At 42.7% G+C, this 17107-nt stretch overlaps 1 protein-coding gene across 1 annotated transcript in view; it reads right to left on the reverse strand.

The window, feature by feature from the left end:
* Nucleotides 1-17107, reverse strand: part of FASN (fatty acid synthase) — a 48453-nt gene that overhangs the window by 16144 nt on the left and 15202 nt on the right. The window contains 22 exon segments of the mRNA XM_067308130.1: nt 115-209; nt 211-262; nt 265-293; nt 1021-1171; nt 2196-2399; nt 2784-2938; nt 3043-3161; nt 3402-3566; nt 5702-6091; nt 6242-6552; nt 8074-8277; nt 8504-8683; nt 9000-9185; nt 9280-9360; nt 9630-9821; nt 10151-10326; nt 10794-10909; nt 13594-13797; nt 14107-14241; nt 14663-14757; nt 15840-16029; nt 16830-17017. Of these exon segments, the coding sequence (XP_067164231.1) occupies nt 115-209; nt 211-262; nt 265-293; nt 1021-1171; nt 2196-2399; nt 2784-2938; nt 3043-3161; nt 3402-3566; nt 5702-6091; nt 6242-6552; nt 8074-8277; nt 8504-8683; nt 9000-9185; nt 9280-9360; nt 9630-9821; nt 10151-10326; nt 10794-10909; nt 13594-13797; nt 14107-14241; nt 14663-14757; nt 15840-16029; nt 16830-17017 (3618 nt within the window).

Consider the following 17107-nt stretch of genomic DNA (forward strand, 5'->3'; position numbering starts at 1 on the left):
GCCATATGTCTTGTTTCTGTCCAACTAGAAACTAGGTCAAGGTTATAGGAGATCATATTGGTGAAAAATATATATACACACAGATATTCCAAAAAACGGGACCTCGGTACTCACCCACAGTAGCAAAGACGCGGCAGCCCATGCTCAAGGCAATGGCAATGGCTGCTTGGCCCACACCTCCTGAACCAGAGTGAATGAGGACACTCTCACCCTTCTTCATACCACCTCGAACCACCAAAGCATAATAAGCAGTGGCATAAACCACAGGCACTGAAGCTGCTTCTTCCAGAGTCCTAAGAGAAGTGAAAGGGAGAAGGCTATTAGATTCTCCTGATAAAGTTTGCTTTTCTGCACTGGAAAGGTGAAACTGCTGAGATGGGCCAAAAAGTATAAATGGTTTTGAATTATAAAACAGACTACCACAGCTGCTGAGCATGGCCAAGAGTTTCATCCTTCTGCAGAAATATTTCAGTATCTAATCAATAACATAGTAAATACCAAAATCCCTGTCCATACTGAAACACATGGGACGAACAGCCCAAGAAAGAGAGAGTTCGATACAAATCACTTCTGTACAGAAAAGTGCTTAAATCCTGCAGTGAGTCAGCTGACTAAGCCAAATCCTACAGCTCCATTATCCACATTTTGTGGAGCAGCCTTCTCCACAAGCAAGGCTAGCTACTAAAGGGATTTGGCAGATGACAAATCATTCCTCCCACCCTCAAAGTGCTAGCTAACAATTCTACTGCAGGCTGCTTTCTTTTACTAAACCATGAAGGTCAGTGTGATGACCCCTACAGAAGGCTTTCCTGTAGCTTCGAACAGAGGAAGCACGGCATTGTCACAGGAGCGACGGATGGGGTGAGGAAAGAATCCTCACCAGACTACAGCTCTGTCATCATTCCCCACAGTGGAATGTACACAGTATGCAGTCCTCCGCTCAGACTAGGGCTGTCACCAGCCTCAAGAAGAAAGGCAAATCTTATGTGCATATACGAAAGAAAACAGCAGTTGACCTACCAGTTTTGGGGCACCTCCCATAGAAACCTCTTGTCACAGTCCACCACTGTGGCCAGTCCCTTTGCTGGCAGCAATCCCATCACCCTTTTCCCAGCCAGGTCCCGTCCTGAGAACTCCATGCCCAGCATGCACTGCTGCAAAGCCCAGTTACCTAAGAGAAGGTAAACAGTTTTACAAAGTGAACTTCCAAAACCCCTTGGTCAAGAATTTACTGCAACAGAAGGCTCTGGAAGCTGGAATCCTAGAGAAAGAAAAAATGCTGGATTTGTCTACTACTTACAAAGTTCATAAGCCACAATAGTTAATTTCTTATTCTTAGGAACAAGAACAGCAGGGGACTCCGTCTCATAAGATCTTACTTTCTATTGTTGATGATATTGCCTTAGTTTTCAGCTTTCATCTGAGAAACTAATGGAAGCATCCTGTTTCAAAGGTTTTCACGTTTTCTCTTCTTTGAAAAAGAATTATATGTAAATGAGAAAGGATGATCACGGAGAAATTGGGTGTTTACAGAAATGAAGGCTTCACACTAAAGTTATACTAGGCAAAGACTAATCTCAGTCATGAGGGGAAACCTATCCCCAGTCAGGCCACCCATAAAATAGAGTCTCCAGACTCTTTAAAAAAAAAAAAAATAGCTTTAAACACAGTTCATAGACATTGCATTAATCCTCAGCTCCCTATGAATCAGGATATTATCATCATCTCCATTTTACAGACAGGAGATCATTTAATCTTGCATTTTTCCCCCTTAAAAGCAAAGCATGTCCAGCAGTATGACAGCAAGAAAAACAAAAACAAAACAAAACAACAACCCCCCCCCCCCCACATTCTCACCTCGGTACATACCCTGCCTATCTCTGGAATCTCCAGCAAGTTGTTTCACCTCAACCTTGCTATCTATGCAGTGGGGTTAATGTTTCCTCATAGCAGGTTTTAGTACTTCTGCCATATGAAAGATCAAATGGGGTGGTAACCTGAAGCAGAACTTTGGAGTTTTTGGTGCACAGTTCTACAGTAGGGCTATACTTCCTTTTCAGAAGTATGTTTTCATGCAAAGAAAAAGTGATATATATACCTGAGCCAGTGCATAACTAACATACAGGCGATTATGTGAATAAATTCGAGCGTAGTAACACATGAATAAGTTTTCTTCTAGTGCAATTTTAACTCACCAGGTATGGCATCTGGAGAAAGTTTTCCTGTGGCCAACATAATGTCCCGGAAATTGAGAGATGCATAATAGACTTTGCAGAGCTGAACACTGGGATTAGTTGTGTGAAAGTGGCGAAGTGGGGAGACAATCCAATGAAGGGATGAGAGATCTCCACGAGTCAATACATTTACATAGGCATATTCTGTCAGTTCCTGAGGCTGAGCTGCAGAAAAAGGAACAATAAGAACTTTATACATATTAACACAGGCACACACTTTCCAGAATGAGTAAATTTTTTGAGCAGTTGCTACCTCCTCCCTTTGCACTCCACAAAACCCATTCTTATCCTGCAATCTGCCTGTACCCTAAACAGCTCATCCTTCCTCCTAGCACCAGAGCATGTTACTGTTCACTCTGAGCTAGAGCAAAGAAATTCCAAATTATCCGTCAAAAAACAAACTAAACACCCCCCCACACACACAAAAAAACCCCAGTCTAACAACAACAACAAAAACCCAACAACACAATAGCTATGGGAACAATAGCTACTCCTAGTCCATGCAATTCCATTCTTTTAGGCCTTGCAAACAATCCTCATGTGAGTTACCTTGCTGCAGTGGGAGATGCCTGAAGGAGCCCCACTTTCCATCACGATACACATTCATCACCAGGTCTTTCTGAACAATCTTTTGCATCTCCAAGGAAGAAAGGCTAGTGGGCGGGACAACTGATGAAGGGTTCAAGTTGGAAATGAACACACACCTAGAATCCAGAAATTGTCATTTTGTTTGTTTTGCTATAGGCCAGAAAAGAAGCTAACAGAAAAACATCTTGCCTCCTGTGTGACTCAGGGCATACTTTTGTACCTGATTCTGTGGCCTTCTCCTTCAAGGCGGAGGCAGTTCACCATTCCTAGGATTCCTGAATTCCCACTACTGGTGGCAGTCAGCCACACAGGCTGCTCTGAGGAGTCGGCCAAAACCTCCTACAGGAGAAACCCCAAACTGTCTTACTAGGAATCACAGAAAGGAAACAGCTCTTGCAACCTTAAGACAGAGGTGAATAACTTCAGTTCAAAAAAAACCAAAAAAACCAAAACAAAACAAAACAAAAAAACAACAACAATTGAACACACTACCCATGCACACTTCTTAAAATGCTGCTAAATATATCTCATTTAAAAAGTATAATGATTTGGAAATATTCAGAACTCAGGAATTCTCACCTTCAAGGATTCAACCCACTTATAATGGGTCTCATCTACTGGTAGAAAAATGGGTGTTTTAGCAGGGGCTTGCCGGCGACACAGGAAAATAACTGAGCCAAAGAAAGACCTCTTCACTGCAACCAGATTCAGCGAGACCTTGTTGAATAAGCCCTCCCATTGTGCCTGTTAAATCAGGTATAACAACAATTAATAGCAAAGTTGAAATCAGTTACAACCACAAGCCACGTCTATACTTTGTGCTGCATCTCCCCAAAGATGACAACTTCACCAGGAACAACAGGCACTGTCCACCTCTTGCTTTTGCTTGAAATCTTGGCATCAGTTTTGTCTCAGTATAAAGACATATTTGATTAACATAATAGTATTTTATCCATGTCTAGACTATTTCTTCTTCCCCAAAAGATTCTCAAAATGCAGTAGTACAAATATCTCTCACAAATCTCTCTTGAGACATTCAAAGCCCACCTGGACACGATCCTGTACAATGTGCTCTAGGTGACCCTGCTTGAGCAGGGGGGTTGGACTAGATGATCTCCTGAGGTCCCTTCTAACCTCAACCATTCTGTGATTCTGTGAAATCTGGAAACTTTGGTTAGGAAACTGGTCTTTCCACAGTATCAAGTGTGGAAAACACAGAGTAATGACCATGCCATTAAATCCCATGTAGGATTTGACTGTCTAAAAATTTAATTCCAGCACTCTGAATAAGCCACACCTCCAGGGATTTTTTTTGGGGGGGGGGGGGGGAGAGCACATGAATACCAACACACATAACGGCAGTGGAAATGCTGAGTTTAGATATTACTAGTCTATGTCATGTAATCTCTATCTGCAATAGAAAAGTAAAGTAGGACAGAGGAAACAAGAAACCCCACTTCTGTCTGAAAAAAGCTAGCAGGGAAGAAGTACCTGCACTTAAGTTACATAGAAATAACATTTCATAAAACAAGAGAATGAAAATGTGCACATCCAGAGACATTGAGGCTCTACTACCTGAGCAAAACAAAGAAAGCATACATTTGGTTTTCCTACATCAGGCACAAAACAGTGGGCAGTTTTGATTGTGTGGTGCCTTATATTGTCAAGTGACACTTATATCAAGGACTAAGGAAAGTAAGAATTGGACTAAGTCCTACCCACTCTCTTCTGCAAAGTACTATTTTCTTTAGAGAAGGTGCACGCAACACACGCATTCTATCCAAGAGATTTGCTAATATCAAGATACTGACTCTTATGAGAGATCTAGGTTTTAAGATAGTATCAGCTTCAGTAGCATTTCAAAAAAATTTTTTTTTTCTTAAATCCCTTCTGCACTGGGTAAGACGCAAAGCCAAATAACTCGCCCTTCCTTCTCAAATCTCCTTAAAACTCTTTGCAGACAGTGAATGTCTGAATCCATTTTTGTGGAAAATTCCTAATCCAACTACCACACTCCAGAAATATAAACAAAAAAAAGTTAAGCTATTGGAAGTGCTACTCTCTTCCTGTTCTAAAACAATGGTTTAGTGCCTATAGCCACTCAGCTCAGGAAGACTGCTCATGTTCTGTTGAGGGGCAGTTTCATGTTACTGCTTAGCTTAACAGCTAGCTGCCAAGAGAAGGTGAGGTACCAGTTCCTACTCTTTCCCTGGCCACTCACTCACACTCTCTCTCTTGTGCTGGCACTGGCATTGCTTTATCTGCATGATGTATTTGTTTACAGCTATAAGCTTAAAAAAAGAAAAAAAAAAAAACAACCCACCCACAAACCACCCTCCCCCTCATATTTGACAATTTACTTTGCCATACCTCATTGTGGGATCAAATAAAGTGGGGAGGGAGAAGAAAAGTACAGAAGAAAAGCCTTCCTTTTGTGGGAGCAGTTCAACGTTGGAAGAGCTTAATCAGTTTATAAAGTTTCACCCCCAGTACAAGGAAGAGATTCTGATACTGAAGCATTTTAGGATCCTACAGTAAAAAACTGCACCCCCTCAAATAATGCAGCACATTATTTCAGCTATGAGTTGTCCCAGTTAGTGTTTTCATATGAATTATATAGACATATAAATGCACTGAAGATGATTTATTGTCACTAGGAGAGGCATTCCTGACTGAACTCACAGAATTTGCTCTCCCAACCTAATAAGCAGAAATTTCCAATTCCTCTCTTCTGAAAAAGTAGTGGTTCTTTCACATTCCTGCAGAGGGACTCAATGGAAAGCAACATTGACTCGACCTTTGTCAGAGAAGAGTCTGCGAGCAACATACTAACTCCAGACTAACTGCTGAGAAAGTATCTGTCCTTCCAGAATGTTTACCTGAGCCAGGAAGCTGCGTCTCTGCTGTAGGTCTGGACTTGTAAGGAAACTGACAATTTCTCCAAGAGTTTCTCCTTTAAGGAGGGTGTGTAGCAAAACAAACCCTCCTTCTTTCACTGCAGCTGCCAAATTAGAGAGAATTTCAGTGGTGTTCCCCAGAACATTTGTTGAACAGTTGTATACCAACAGGTCAGCATTGGTCAGATTTCCAGAGGGAGGACTAGATGGATCCCACTGGCTAATGGAAACTCCAGCATCTTGTAGCTGTGTTTCATTAGCTGAAATAGTTTCCAGGTTACGGTCAGTGGCAATGTAGTCCACCTGCAACAGGGGCTGAGTATTCAGAATATTTGTAACACGAGAGAAGAGATGTCCACTTCCTGCAAGAGCCTGTGAGAAAAGAAGCGGGGAGGGGGAAGGAAAACCAAGCTGAAACATGAATAATATCCAGAATTATAACTGGAACAATAGAAGAATGTGATCAGGTTACTGGAAGGTCGGAAACACTCTCTATGGCCCCATTCTGGGCTTCCAGCTAACCTCCACTATCTTCATCCTGTGACTGGTCATGTTCTCCAGTGCCACATCCAAGCAAGCCTTCAGCTCTGAAGAATCCAGCAAGCCATTGAGAAGAGGGTCATCCCGGAGGTGCATTTTCTCTTGAGTCACGACCTGTTCCAGCTCAGAATGGAGGTTTCCATTCAGTTCCAGGTGGCAGATTTCAGCAAGGATATGCTGAAGGCCCTTCTGTATGGGTGAGGACTCTGCAGCAGCCCCTACAGTTTCTAGTCCAGGAATGGCTAATTTGATCCCATGTACTGCCACCTTTGCCTGTAAGTTCTGGATCAGATCTACAGAATAAAAAGAGAAGTGAAGAGTGAGATTCTCAAATGTTGTCTCTTTTCCTTTTATGGAGGAGAGTATCTCCTCCCTCAAGTTTTTCCATTTGCTGTATCAGCTGACCAGCACCACAAATTATGGCATCCTATAACATTAGTCTAGCCACAAAGATATAGTACATGCTTCTGTACATTCTCCTAATTGACATTTTATGCAGCAGTTGCAGCCCCAAAACAAGCAGGCTTGAAGAACAGACTGTGTAGCAAGGCAATCTAACATACCAAACCTATCCCATGGCAAGGCTCTGATGGAAAGAGGGCAACTAACCGAAAACCTCTGGATGATGAGAGCTTTAGGGAGGTGGTAGTGGGAAAGCATAGTTTCTCTGTATTAAAAAACAAAACAAAACACCCACCCACCCATCACACCACACCACATGCTTTTGCTCTGTAGCTGGGTGGAAAATAGCCTGTCTAGGCTGACATCAGCAACAGAACAGAGAAAAATAAAATCCCACTAAAACATATGTAAAAACTTGGTAGACAGTATCCAGACATTACTGGGGGGGGGAGAGGGGGGAGTTAAATTCTTTTACCAAATTGAAAGATGTGTGTGAAGTCACTCTATCAGCCTAGAAAGCCAAAAATGCCATCTCTAGACATGGCAAAATTCATTGCTAAAGTCAAAGAACTTTTTAAAAATAGCAATTTATTTCCCACTGATGAAAGAACACTTAGGAGAAATGAGCTGTGCATAGTGAATGCCTCCCCATCCAAAGAGCCCTGTACTAGGTTACTGGTTTTGCAAGACTAAACGCCTTCTATTTGTTCTTGTGGCAAACACAAGCTTCCTGTGTCTCACTAAACCACTTTTCCTCCCTGGATATGCTCTTGTACCCATAACCAAATGGGAAAAAACATGTGAGCGACCAGGTTGCCCGGAGAGGTTGCGGGGTCTCCATCCTTGGAGATATTCAAAACCTGACTGGACACGGTCCTGGGCAGCCTGCTCTAGCTCACCCTGCTTGAGCAGGTAGGGGGTTGAAACAGATGATCTCCAGAGGTCCCTTCCAACCTCAAACATTCTGTGATTCGTTGTGAACTGGTCCATTGTGGCAGTTCACAGGGAGAAACAAAACAACCAAGTCATAGACTTGGGGACAAAGTAGGCTTTCCTATCAGTGTTTGAAGTAACTGGGCTGGATTTCTCCTTGAAGAAGTTGATTTGTGTCTCTCTGCTTGCAGGGACAGTTCTGTCATCTGAAACACTCACTGATATAGAAGGGCAGATGTGTCCCCCAGACACCCCCCAGTTTTACTCCTACCCACATTCTAGAAGCACCTCAGGCAGACCTAGCTTTTAGCTTATAGCAAGCTCTAAAGAAAAAGGACTCCTGCTAAGGTCTTGTACAGATACCAGCACTTTATTTCTTGAATGCAGTAAGGACTGAGCTAGCCAGAACTGTTTCTCTCAAACATTTCTGACAGGCTGAAAGATTCCACTAGTGCAGGAACAAGCCAACCCCACTCTACCTTTGCAGTGCTCCAGATGGGCATGAAGCTGGGTGCTAGAAGACAAACAGTTGCTCTCAGAATAGGGCAAAAAGCAGAATTTTTCCAGGGTGGGAGGGACTCGTTCCTGTTGTCGTCGTGGTGCCACAGAAGCATGGAGACCATTGATCTGAACACCTCCTGCTTTGAGGCTATCAAGGTAGCGGTCAACAATGACATCAAAAGCTGCAAGACAAGAAACAAATGGGTTTGTATCAAACGCTAGAAGTATTGTATTCAAGGTCAATTAGCTGAACAGTGCTTTATGAGCCCATGTTACAGAGGGAGCTGCAGAAAATCTTGGAGACTAAGAGGGTCCCCCAAAGTCCACCCTACTTTTTTGTAAGTCAAACATTCTCACATACAGCACTCAGTGAAACTATTAGAAGCCCAAGTGTGAAAGACATATTACCTTTTATATCGTCCTGATATTGACACACCTGCTCTTGATGCAGCACTGGGTCAATGCACACCGATCGAATCCTGGTAGGTAAGCGCAGACTGCGCCCAGTCTCAGCTAAAATTATCATGTGCAGCAGAGTGTCTAGGAAGGTCACCCAGTTCCCATTCCACAGAACCTTCCCTGTGTTTGCTGAAAAGGAAAAGGCAGGGAAAGTCTCACTGGGATTTTGTCAGTCAGCAGATGTAAAGAGTCACTACTTGTCAACTGCAAAGTCTGCAGCACCCAACTTCCCCTGTAAAATCCAATTATCAACTCTACATGGGAGATAACAGCTTTCCCACTGCACTGTCAAGACACATAGTCATTCTCCATTATTGTACCAAAAGTACAACACCACCCCATGAAGCACAGACAGCTTGGCCATTAATACAAATTCAATTAAAAGATCACATAATCATCACAATGACAACCATGTTCATCATTCTTCTACAGGAAGTAAATTCACCTTCACTGTTACATTCCAGAAGGCCCTGGAAAGTTGGTCCATAATTATATCCACGCAGATGCAGCTCTTGGTAAATGTCTTCTTTGGAGAGGCCAGACTTTGAGCTCATGTCTACTTGAGTCTGAAGGTCAACCAGCTGGTTATGAAAGTTATTCTGAGCAGTGTTTTCTAGGAGGGAAATCTTCCCTGATGGGCACAGTGGAAAGAATAGTAATTGTCAGTGTCAGTAAATAATGAACTTGGGTAGGCTAGGGCACGCACAGACACTTTACTCGCTTACCACTCACAGCCAGATTCCCATTCCCTGACACTTCAAAGCAGTGGGAAGCAGGCATGAGTCTCACTTCCAGCTGTGTTGATCCTGCAAGAAATATTGTAGAAGAGAGGTCTGAGAGGCCATTCACTGCCTCCAGTTTCTCTCACATCATCTCCAGACTTGCACTGCACAACATGGAATAGAGATGACCATAATACATGCTACCTGACCATATGAACTGACCTCTTAATTCAGTTATGTTGTACTCTTCCTTATATTCTTTCTTTTATGGTCTCTCTCACTTTCCCCTTGTTTCTCTTTCCCCCCACTCCCTTCATCAGAGCTTTGAAGTTGTTTCAGCACCTCTCACTCACCCTTTCTGGGAAGGATAGTTGCCTGATGAATTGTGACTTCTTCAAACATAACAGCCGTTTGCTCCATGCCCACACCAAGAGACCGTGCCAGAGTTCGCCAAGCCAGCACTAGATACCCAGTTGCTGGGTACAGGACTCTGCCATCAATGCAGTGACCAACCAAGTAGTGGTCAGGAGAGTCAGGACTCACATCTGTCAAAGAATAAAGAGTAGAGTAATAAAAATTCCCTAATGAAGAGGTCTTTCCCTTTCAATGTCTATAAGAGGTTCTAGCAGTTTCCCCAACCATCCTGCCTGGCAACATGCAGCTCTTAAAACTGCTGTCAGTCTGAACCAAGGCAATTATCTGCTCAGGTCATGTTCCTTCATGCCACTTCAAGAGCAGACCCAACCTTCTAGAGAAAATGTCTCAAGCTTCAGAAGACTGCTTCAAGGATGCTCCTTTGAGTTTCTTTTTCCATAGTGTTACAAAAAAATGTAAAGGTAAAGAGAGGGGAGGGGGAAGGGACAGGCACACACACCAATATTGTAGACTGAAGCTGATGTAGAGCCTTTGGAACCTGCTGGAAAGTCTTCAGCTTTTGGAACATCCCAGTCCTGGTTGTGGTCCCATTTTATATACGGAGAAATAAGGGGGGTTCCCACTGGGACAGGGTATTCCACAAGTGGGAACAAGTTATTTCCAAGAACATTTATCCTAGGAAGACAAAAAAGGATCAAGTTGGGGGGGGGGGGCGGGGAGGAAGAGAGAGAGGGAAAAAAAAAAAAAAAAAGTTGACCATAGTACTTAAGAAGTCAGACAGTAATAGTTCATGGGACACCTGGAGAAGTGTCAGACATGGAGCCCAGGAACACCACAGCCAAATTTGTAATCCTAACAATCCATGAGATTCAAAGTTTATTTCCATGAGCTAGTCCAGGTTCCTAGGCCTCTGGAATGGGGCTCCTTCCCTTTGAAAGGCACCTTCCCAGCCCAAGCAGTTTGTAACCCAAGGCAATTTTTCCTAAGTGGCATAACTATATAAAGCAAAGATGTAAATCCCATCCTTTTTCACATTTGTTAAAGCAGTATCTCAATTCTTGTGAAGACAAGCATGCTAGGAAAGAGATCTGAATTCTCTCCCAACTGATAATCCACTCACCCTTCTCCCTTAGTCTCCTTACCCAGTCAAATGAATCTTTCCAGTCTGTGTTAGGAAGAACTCCAGGTTATTTTTGTGGTCTCTCTTCATCAAAGGTAGAATGGTGCAAGCTGGTTTCAAAGTTCTCCTCAAGATAGCCTGGTCAAGCAGAGTTCAGAAATCACTGCTGGAAGGCATCACTTTCTTCTTTGTCCCTGAATTTATTTCTCTACAGATCTCAAACCGCTTCTGTGCCAAGAGCTCTGTGCTAGGTGCTAGAATGTACACCATTTTAAGCAGGAAGAGAAAGAGTAGCAGAATAGCCACCTCCCAGCCACCAAAGAAGCTGCATTTCTTGTAAGGCAGAACCTACGTAATATTCATAAAATTCTGCCAAATCACAAACCTCCCTTTCCCAAGCAGACTGTTAAGTAGAGTCAAAAGCTGCACTTCAAGAACTGCAAGAACATCCTCTCGAGTCTCCCACTCACACAGACACACACAGAGCTTAGGTCCTTGCTCCCAGGATCAGCCCTTTTCAGTCTGAAGCATCCCACAGCATTTTCCAAACAATAGCTATTAGACCAAAAACCTTGCCCTGGACATCTGCTCTTTAATTTGGTGCTGCATCTTTAAATGGGAGAAGGAAGAGGGAGAGAAAAGCCAGGACACCCTCAAACCCAGTTGATAAAATCCTTAATTGTTTGCATTAGAGTCCAGAATTGTATGATGATTCCAACATGAAGCACCAAAAAAATCTTTTCCACTGGGGGGAGGTGGGGAAATCTGTCTAAAGTGCTCTGCTCTGATTCTGCCTTACTCTGTCTGTCTGGAAGTCACTTTCAAAGTACACATAAGCCCAACATGACATAATAAATATATACTGGACTGGAACTCAGAAGCATTATACAACCCTGAAATTTGATTCCCAAATAACTATGATTCTGCTTACACTTTTCACCTCTAGAATGCCACATAGCAAACAAAAAGAACCAGCCCTTGAGCTTTTTCAGGGACAAGCACAAGATCCATGGCATTGATCCTGTGGGGAAAGCACATCCTTGTGGACTGCAGGGAGACTTTCATCCACTTTACAGCCTCAAAAGGGGACAAAATTGGAAAAAGGTACTGACTATTTATACACTTGTATTCAAGAAGTAGGCTTCACAGCACGCATGCTACGTAGTGACTGGCAGTCAGGACCTAAGTATTGCCCTACACAAGGTGGCTAAACACAGTTGTCCAAGAGTTGTAATCCACTTCCCCAGTTAGGCTTCTCAGACAACGAAGGCAGATCCTTCCAATATCATTTAAGTCTCAGGAAGTTCCCCAAAATACACCTCTAACCATAGTTTAGAAAAAGAAAACATTTTTAGTGGCATTCTGAAAAAGGTGAAGCGTACAAGACATTTTGTGAACAGCTGATGTTATAGATGCCGAAGCATTTGCGAAGCTGATCAGAGCACCTGTTGCCATACAAGTTTGCTTTTAGCTATAGTCAACTTAATTAGTATCTTCTCAAATAATGTTGCTGATAAGCGGAGCAAGACTTTGCTTCAGCACAATGATAAGCTGATAATCAGATTTCCTGGAAGATGGGGGAAAATGTGAGGGAGAGGACCTACTTCCCCAAACATTCCCCCCACCCCACAAACATGCCGCCCCCACCCCCCACCCCCCCGAGTCCAAAGGCACAGCCTAGCTTTTTTACCTTGATCATTTAGGCCAAAGTTTTCCAAGGAAAAAAACAAAAAAACAACACAAACAAAAACACCCACAACTTTAGTGGATTAATGCTTTAGTGGATTAACACTTGGACATTCTCACAGCTTCTAAAAATTAATTAGAAATGCTGTTCATTTTCAGCTCTTATTGAGGCAGAGAGGAAGAAATGGAGGAATGGACACCACATACTCCAAATGTCCTCAAACTTAATGGAGCATGGCTAAAAACCATACATCTTAGTACTAGTGTAAGTTATTTTTATTTGGGAGCAGGGACTCGAATCTTCCTTCCTTGAAGATTTATATGATATAGAGTGACTGAATATTTTTAAGAGATACAACACTGCATATTGTATTCTTTTAATTAGTTACATTAGTGTAGCATTATGTTTCCTTTCTCACTGAGCTGCTATGGCTGTGCAAGTTTGATGATGAAACTTTTCAAATGAAGTAAAAGAGATCAGTACTGATTGAACTAGCGGGGAGGAAAGGGGAGAGGAGGGAAGGGGAAAAAAGTGTGAACAAAAACCACCCCTCCACTAAATTCAAGGCACAGATGGTGATAAAACATTTTCATAGAGAAGGCCTGTTATTCTTGCTCCACCCCGCCCCGACAATGTCATTTATCCCCACTGCATCCAAATAACTATTGAGGGCTGGGGGATGGACGAGAAAGAGGCTCTCCTATCAAAATAAGGATCTAGGCCTGACCCTTTCAGTTTGGCGAGGACTGACAACATTACAGCCCAAGCTATTAAGGCTTCACATTCTTCCTCCCTGCTGCATTCTTTGCACACACACTATTTGATCCAAATGACTAAGGGCTTTTCCTACTCATTGCACAGTTCAGTGAGCTGACTATCAGCTATCTGAAATGCATGGCAATGAATAAAGGCAACTATGTGAATGTGTGGGTGGGGAAGTGGTAATGTGTTGGGACATGCCTCTCTCTCTCTTTTTTTTTTTGTAATCCTAAATGTGGGAGAGACTTGAAAGCACTGGAGGGAGAAAGTATTTTCAGAACTAGAAAAGCAGTATTCCTCAGTTCTCAGACTCTCAGTCTCCTTCCTACAGTAGCATACCAATATAGTAGCCTACTGACATAATTGAATACAATACCTGTAAGAGAGCATGTGGAGCAATCTCCACTACAACAGCATTCTCTGGAACATGCTTCAGACCTTCATGGAACAGCACTGGATTCACCAGGTTGTTCACGTGATACTCTGCAGAGGAATTCCTAGCCAGATCACTCTGCCACTGAGATTCGGGGATAGATGTACTGATCCACCGTGCTGAACGAGGTTTAGGGTGTGGAATGACCTACAGACAGATAAGATAGAGGAAGATGAGGAAAAGTTACAGGTTATAGATGACAATAAGACAGGAAAAGCAAGCCCACCCCTCCATCTCCTCCCTTTATGGGCCATTTTTCTCAGCTTGATTACTCAGGACATCCTTCTGCTTGAGGCCACAGCATGTTTAACCGTAGGTATCACAGAGGTCTACACACTCTTCAAAAGATTTCCTTCCCTCCTAAAAAAAAGGAGTCCCCTTAAGCTTAACACCACCTATACTCAAACCACAGCTGTTCCAGAATAAGCCAAGTGAGCAATAATTGAGCAATATTACCTTTTTCAGGGCACTGAGCAGCACTGGTGCAATAGATGCCATGTAATAGGAATGAAATGCAACCCCAGCACTGCGCACCTCCTTTGCGAACACACCATCCTTTTTCAGTTTGGCTACAAATTCATTCACAGAGTCCTAAGAAGAGGAATAGAAGTGCATTAAACATAAAAGCCTGCAACATATTTGGGGATCTGGATGAATTGCTGTACTCCCCCCATACGCGCCATCACTTGACACTTAGAGGGAGCCATACCCTGTGATGCAGTTATTGTCCTTCTGAGTCTTATCATCCATCTCTCATTGTGCCCATGGCTGTAACATTATTCAGCATGAGAGATCTGTAATTACTAGCTCACTAGGGCACTAACACCACTTTCTTTCACAGGACATTTAAGTGTTTAAGTTCATAAAAAGCACCGTGTCCCCTTCCACCACTTCACTCCAGCTTCCCTTTGCAAGAAGCTGAGCCCTAACTTGGCTTCACATTTTCTCCAAACAGGAACTTCCCAAGTCCCAATCACAGCTCTGGTGTGTACCAAATTAGTTTCTTGCTCACCAGAGGCCCCGAAACAGTGACAGTATCTTCAGAATTGTGACAGGCCGGTACCACATTTGGAGGACAGCGATGCTTACATTCCTCCCATGTCAGACCTGTAGAAGGAAGATCTCTGGACAACACAAGTCTTTCTAGCAGTGAGCTGTGAGCCTCATGAAGGGAGGCAATCACACACACAGAATCTGGCCATCTATTACATGGATATAAGTAACTGAAAAAACTTGAACTCAGTATCAGATTATGGAAAAACATATGCAGCAGTCTGAGATAAATTCTATGGTAAGCGTCATGTATTTAATATCAAACAAAAGAAAGCCTAATTAGATAGCCCTTTGGAGCATTAGTTAAAATAAGAAGATTATAACAAGTGATCTAGTCATCAAACCTACCGCATTAGACCTGCAACAGCTTTTCTCTGAAAAGAAGTGTTTCAGAGTTTTTAATGACCACTGTGCCAACAATAAGAAGCAGAAAAAAAAACGTGCAGCAAATAACCACTTTATTCAAAAACATATGAGACATCATAAAGCCAGACAAGACAAACTGCTGGGTTTATAGCTCAAAACTTCACCAAATAGTGGCCAAAACTACATCCTTTACTTTTCTCAGAGACACGGAAACACTGAACAAAGCTTGTCTAAGGGGAGCTTCTTCCTAAGTGTTAGTACACAAGAGCCAGTCCTATCATCAGGTTCTCAACCTCAAGTTATAATGGCAGTAAATTCTACAAGCCATTTGTTCAATACAGAAAAGTGTCTTACTGGTTTCATGCCTCATTCTTCTGTACGTCAGAAATCTCCCTTTTTGTCTCTTTAAATCAAGAGACAAAAACCCCAGCGCCTTAGATTTTCATCTCTTTTCAAGCAGATTATCAGACTTCTGTCATTTGTCACCTGCCAATAAACCTCTCCATTTCCACTTAGTTTTGGATGGATGACCAAAATTCTACTGTATTCCAGGTCGGAGGTTACTACCATTATATTAATTTCAGTATTTTATATCCCATTCTACATCAGGAAAGAAAAGGACAAGAGGCAGCAGTAGCTAAAACTGTATAGACCTGGTTGTCTCCGCCAACACATTTCAGAGCCCGATTTTATCCTAATACTATACAACAAGGAACAGATGTACTTTCCTCTATCACTCATTTGGTAAGAATCTACTTTTAGCTACCTACCGACAGCAGCCATTCCTCCTGGGGGTAATTTGGCCTCTTTAACACATCGCCCTCGCCAATAAGCGGCAAGAATGGCTTCTTCATGACTTAAGGAATTATCTGCATAGCCACAAGCTAGTTCTCCCACTGAGTGGCCCAAAATCCCATCAGGTTGCAGACCTGCAGCCGTCAGCATGTCAATCTGGGCAATCTGCAGGGAAAAGTAGGATTAGTGATTCCACACCAGACTAAGCAGGCATCATACCTCAACAAAGGGTATGTTACACAGCAGGAAGTATATTACAAAATGGCTTTTCTGTACACACATTCTTCTTGGCCTCACTGCCATTTTCTTCACAAGTGCAGTTCCAGTCTCATTTCAAAGCAAGCTCAAGAATCATTATGCAACTCCAGTATTGTCTGGGCCTCTCCACTACCTAGATTTCCACTAGGAAGTTATTTCCAACAATAGGATGTTGCAGAAGAGCATGTCTGTACAGAACAGAGTCAAGGCCAGCTTTCCAGATCACTTTAAAACTATGCCTCTTATTAAGAGACATTGAATCCCACACTGACATTCATCCAGAATTAGAAGGACTTTATTTAACTTCATTAAGTTCATTTTCAGAAGAAGTTTTAGAAGGTAAAATACAGAAGTATTCTATAGAACCTTGATTGTTGGCACAAACATTTACACAAAACTTCAGGCATTCCTCAGTCTCTTAAAGGAAGAAGCTGCCCCACATACACACATGCGCACAAATCGGTTTAGGTCAACATTCCCCCAAACCTCTTCAAAACAACAGGACCCAAAACTATCAAGGATGCAACACACTCTGCTATTAGAGGTATATTTCTAACAGATCACTGTCATCTGCTGATTACACAAACTTACTAATCAGTATTAATTTATACAATGTTTTACCAAACAGACACATTAGCAGAGCCTACTCATATGGATTGAGACGAGGAAAAGGTCCATGTCCCCCTCCACCAGTCATTCAGTCTTACCTGAATAGCAGCTAGTCCAACAAATGCATGGACAGTGTCATCAAAAGTGTTCTCATCTGCATGCAGGAGCAGGTCCGAGACCTTCAGCCCTGTGTCCTTCAAAGCCTCATCTGAACGCAATATAGACTGGCGAAACAGATCCAGCTTCATCAGGCTCAGGCCCATACCTTTCCACTGTGTTCCCATGCCTGCAGGATAAGCAAGGAGAAGGCGAGCTTTGGTAACGCCCAATAAAAGGAGCGGACATCACATACTTGCTCTGGCAGTGAGAGAATTCT

Source organism: Apteryx mantelli, chromosome 19 (assembly GCF_036417845.1).
Source record: "Apteryx mantelli isolate bAptMan1 chromosome 19, bAptMan1.hap1, whole genome shotgun sequence".
Lineage (NCBI taxonomy): Eukaryota > Metazoa > Chordata > Aves > Apterygiformes > Apterygidae > Apteryx > Apteryx mantelli.